The 4,696-nt window shown below is 39.0% G+C and overlaps 1 protein-coding gene across 1 annotated transcript in view; it reads left to right on the top strand.

The window, feature by feature from the left end:
- The window catches only part of atg3 (autophagy related 3), a 9,959-nt gene that overhangs the window by 4,013 nt on the left and 1,250 nt on the right, over positions 1 to 4,696 (top strand). Inside the window, exons 6-10 of the mRNA XM_024265251.2 lie at positions 1,599 to 1,651; positions 1,731 to 1,812; positions 1,888 to 1,922; positions 1,988 to 2,140; positions 3,472 to 3,599. Of these exons, the coding sequence (XP_024121019.1) occupies positions 1,599 to 1,651; positions 1,731 to 1,812; positions 1,888 to 1,922; positions 1,988 to 2,140; positions 3,472 to 3,599 (451 nt within the window). The remainder of the gene's footprint in view (positions 1 to 1,598; positions 1,652 to 1,730; positions 1,813 to 1,887; positions 1,923 to 1,987; positions 2,141 to 3,471; positions 3,600 to 4,696) is intronic.

Below are 4,696 nucleotides of genomic sequence, written 5' to 3'. Positions count from 1 at the left end.
GACCCATCCCCTGGGGGAGCGGTGAGCTGCAGACACAGCCGCGCTAGGGAACCATGTGGTGGTTTAACCCCCAGTCCAAGTCCTTAGTGCTGAGAGTCGAGCAGGGAGGCACTGGGTCCCATTTTTAGAGTCTTTGGTATGACTCGCCCGGGATTGGAACCCACGACCTTCCAATCTCAGGGCGGACACTCTACCACAAGGCCACTGAGCTTATCACTGTTAGGTACAGTTTGGTATAATTTAGCTGAGTACAGTGTAGAGCCGTTTAGTACAGTTTAGCACAAATTGGTACAATGTGGCATAGTTTAGTACAATTTAGTACAGTTTAGTATTGCTTAGCACCGTTTAGTACAGTGAAGTATTGTTTTGTACAAATTGGTACAGTCTGGCACAGTTTATTAAAGTCTAGTATTGTTTAGCACAGTTTAGTATTGTTTAGCACAGTATAGTAGAGTTTAGTATTGTTTAGTACAGTTTAGTATTGTTTAGTGGATTTTTGAGTACTCTGGTACTGCTTGGCGCAGTTTAGTACAGTTTAGTATTGTTTAGTGGATTTTTGAGTACTCTGGTACTGCTTGGCACAGTTTAGTACAGTTTAGTATTGTTTAGCTCAGTTTAGTACAGTTCAGTGGATTTCTGAATACTCTGCTTGGCACAGTGTGGTAGAGTGCAGCACTTTTTTCGTACCGTCTACTATAGTGAAATACAGTGTGGCACAACTGACGTAGTATTAACTGGTACAGATTGTAGTGAAGGACAGTTGACATTTTAGCACAGCACGGTACAGTTTGGTTCTTTGTGGTAGTGTGTACTACAGTGTTGTCCAGTTTAGTACAGTGTATTACCGATTGGCACACTCTAATACAGTAGGACCTAATGGGCATGAGACCAGCATTGGTGGCAGAAACTTGAACATTTCATTAAAAAAACCTCCATTATGACCAAAACTATGAAAAAAACCCAAAACTAGTCACTAGTTGAAGGACTGAATACAGACACTGAGAGTCGTTGTCATCAATCCAGACAGCTGTGGACGGTTGGTCGGCCGTCTAAACCCGGTGTGACTGACCAAGGTGACACAGAACATGACCAAAGAGAGAACACGACTGACAAACTAAAACACAGAATCCTCACGGTGTGGTTCGGTTCAAACGGTCTAATACCGTTTGGTAGGGTTTAATACAGCACAGCATGGTCCAGTCTGGCTCAGTTTCTTCCTTCGTGTGCTGTATTTAGACATACTTCAGCTGTAAATTGTTTGTATTTTTTGTTGAAACTGAATTTAAGAGACTTTTATCATCTCTAATCAAACATTTCCATGTTTCGCCGCTCAGAAAGTCAGTTTTCGTGAAGATTTGGTGTAGTTTTACTCGCACTTTTTCCACAGAACCTTCAGGGCTTTAGCTTTCCAGAGACTTCTCACTTGAACATTTGACCCCAAAGCAGAGGTCACTGATCGGGTTACACTGCACGAGTCATGTGACCACAGGGTCCATACGGTTCATTGAGAGTAAGGATTGTACAGAAACATGTTTTTACGTTCAGGCTCTGGTTCTGAAGCCCTGGTGTTTCATATCGAGTCATTTTCGGACCTGCAGGTCTGTTAGGAGTCACTGACGCTGTTCAGGAGATTTCTTTGGACAACAATAAGGTGAGTGTCGCCTGGAATCACCTGATTCAGTCGACCAATCGGCAGAGAGTAAAGCTGCCAGCCTATAACCTGGTTACAGGACAAGAACATGAACGCCACATCCACGCCGTGCTGCGACGACGATGACGAGGACGACGAGGGCGAGGCGGCAGACATGGAAGGTACCCCCGTCTTTACGGTTGAAGAGTTTTTGTCCCGCCACGTTCCTTCACCGCTTCTTCTACTGCTGGTTTCAGAGTACGAGGAGAGCGGCCTGCTGGAGACGGACGAGGTATGAGCAGCCGTCAGCAATGTTGTTCTGGAATGTTCCGTCTCCTGACTCTGTCCCCTCTCCAGGCCACCCTGGACACTCGCAGAGTCGTGGAGAGTAAAGCGAAAGCAGATCCTGGGAGCGAGGACGCCATCCTCCAGACCAGAACCTACGACCTGTACATCACCTACGACAAATACTACCAGACGCCTCGACTCTGGCTGTTCGGATACGACGAGGTACGCGGCGCTCGGGCGGGGAATGATGAGTCGGAGCGAGTCTGAAATTGGACTGCTACGATTAGTCGACTAATCGACTATTAAAATAGTCGAGAGTCGACTAGTCAACTATTTGAACCGTTCCGCTCTCTTTGGGGTCCAGATGACTCCGCCCACATATTGATGTGTGATTCCTTCCATGACAAATGTGGACAAAGGTGGACAGGATTTTATGTCTGCTATGGACATTAGTGAAACTCAAAAATCAAAGATAAAAAAAGAGTTCAGCGCACTGTCTTGTGGGGTCCAGATGACCCCACTTTAATGTAAACAAGCTAAGGAGAGCGGAAGGGTTTTAATAGTCGATTTTATATTACATGGAGTCAGAGTGTAGTAAAGTTGAAAATCATAATGGCATTCTGCTAACTTTTAGGACTATTTTGGTATTTATTAAGGTTTTTTAGGCTAATTTGGAGTTTAGCTGATATTTCAGCTGCATGCTAGCTGTTTTGGCTAATTTGGACTTTTTTGGTTTTTAAGGATATTTTGGAGTCTAGCTAATATTTCAGCTACATGCTAGCTGTTTAGGCTAATTTACTATTTTTTTCTGTTTTTTTAGGCCAATTTTAATTTTTGGTAATATTTTAGCTTCATACCATTTTTGTTCATTTCGATTTTTTGTGGGGTTTTTTGGTTATTTAAGAGTCTAGGTATTATTTCAGCTACATGCTAGCTGTTTTGGCTAACTTGGGCTTTTTTTACTGTTTTTTTTTTAACGCTGTTTTTTGTAATTTAGCTAATATTTCAGCTACATACTAGCTGTTTTGGCTAATTTAGTATTTTTTTCTGTTTTTTAGGCCAATTTTAATTTTAGCTAATATTTTAGCTTCATACCATTTTTTTTAATTTAAACTTTTTGTGGGTTTTTTTTTTGGCTATTTCGGAGTTTAGCTCATATTTCAGCTACATTCTAGCTGTTTTGGCTAACTTAGGCTTTTTTTTACTGTTTTTTTTAACGCTGTTTTGTAATTTAGCTAATATTTCAGCTACATGCTAGCTATTTTGGTTAATTTACCCTTTTTTTAATATTTCTGGCTATTTCTGCGTTTAGCTAACATTTTAGCTATATGCTAGCTGTTCTGGCAAACTTAGGCCTTTTTCTGGTATTTTAAGCTAATTTGCCATTTAGCTAACATTTTAGTTTGCTATCAGCTTCAGCGTTTTTATGCTCACTAGCATCTTCAGTGGTCGGATTCAGCAGCATTCACACTAGCATTATAGCAGGTAACGCTATATATCTAGTTTTTAGTTAGTTCAAAGCTAATGATGGTTAAGGCGGCTACTCTTTCCAGGACAGGCAGCCGCTCACGGTGGAGCAGATGTACGAGGACATCAGCCAGGACCACGTGAAGAAGACCGTCACCATCGAGAACCACCCGCACCTCCCCCCACCTGCCATGTGCTCCGTGCATCCATGCAGGTGCGTCCTGAACCACGATCCAGCCAGATATACCAAGATTTTGTTTAATATTCAACTGAAGTTACCATGGAGGTTTATAGTTAGCTCGGTCCACCACAGGCTAAAATACAGGAAATTTTTAGGAGATTTTTTAAAGTTTGAAAGAAAATTAAAAAAAGATTCTGTAATTCGATATTTTATTCACAACCGAAATAGGAGTTTAAACTGACAAATTTGACCTTTTTATTCCCTAAATTAGTTCATTTTTTGTGGTATTGACTCATGAATCGACATTTTCTGCCTAGCAACAACTAGGCCAATAAGATCGTGCTGAGAAAAAAAAAAGAAATATTAGATGTAGTTCTGTAACTATCAATATAACTCTCTAAAATTACATTTTACATCTTACACTCTTAAATAACAGACTCCAGACTTTATTTTTTAATAGTTTAATTTTTTAAAAATACTGACAGCAATGAAGAAGAATTTTCTGGAGACCAATTTTAACTTTTCAAATACATTTTCATTGTGAAAACATTTTATTTTAAATAAATGTATAAGAATATAACTTAAAACTTACCATCTTAAAATAAAACATGTATCATTTTTTAAATAAAGCGTATATGGTTAAAAAAAGATTTTACAGTGAAATATTGCTAACCAGTTTGGATCATTTTTTGTTTCAAAACAGCTGTTTTTAGCTTCAATAATTAAGTTTAAATTATTTGGGGCTTATTCGAGAAAAAATTAAAAGTGTAGCTTGTGAGAAGTTGCTAATGCTAGCCTAACAAATCAGAACATTAAGGTCACTACGAGTTCTGAATTAGAGTTTACTTCCAAATTCCAAAAAAGTATTGCTCATCAATTAGAGCTCAATTGATAAATTGATAATCCCAATAGATCAATAATCAGTCTGTTAAAGTAGATTGATCTAACGCATATTGCTAAAGTTCACAAGCTTGATGCTAACATCAATTGGAATTTCTTTATTATCATTTTACAGTATTTGAACTGTACCAGATTATTATGGAATCTTCAAAACAGGTATAGATTATTCATGTATTTCTAAACTAATTTGTCTAAATGTGAAACTCAAAATAGAATTAAATTGAGAGGAT

The sequence above is a fragment of the Oryzias melastigma genome, linkage group LG2 (genome assembly GCF_002922805.2).
Source record: "Oryzias melastigma strain HK-1 linkage group LG2, ASM292280v2, whole genome shotgun sequence".
NCBI classification, from domain to species: Eukaryota; Metazoa; Chordata; class Actinopteri; order Beloniformes; family Adrianichthyidae; genus Oryzias; species Oryzias melastigma.
Note: the sequence above shows the minus strand (reverse complement) of the source record. Positions and strands in the feature narration are given on the sequence as shown.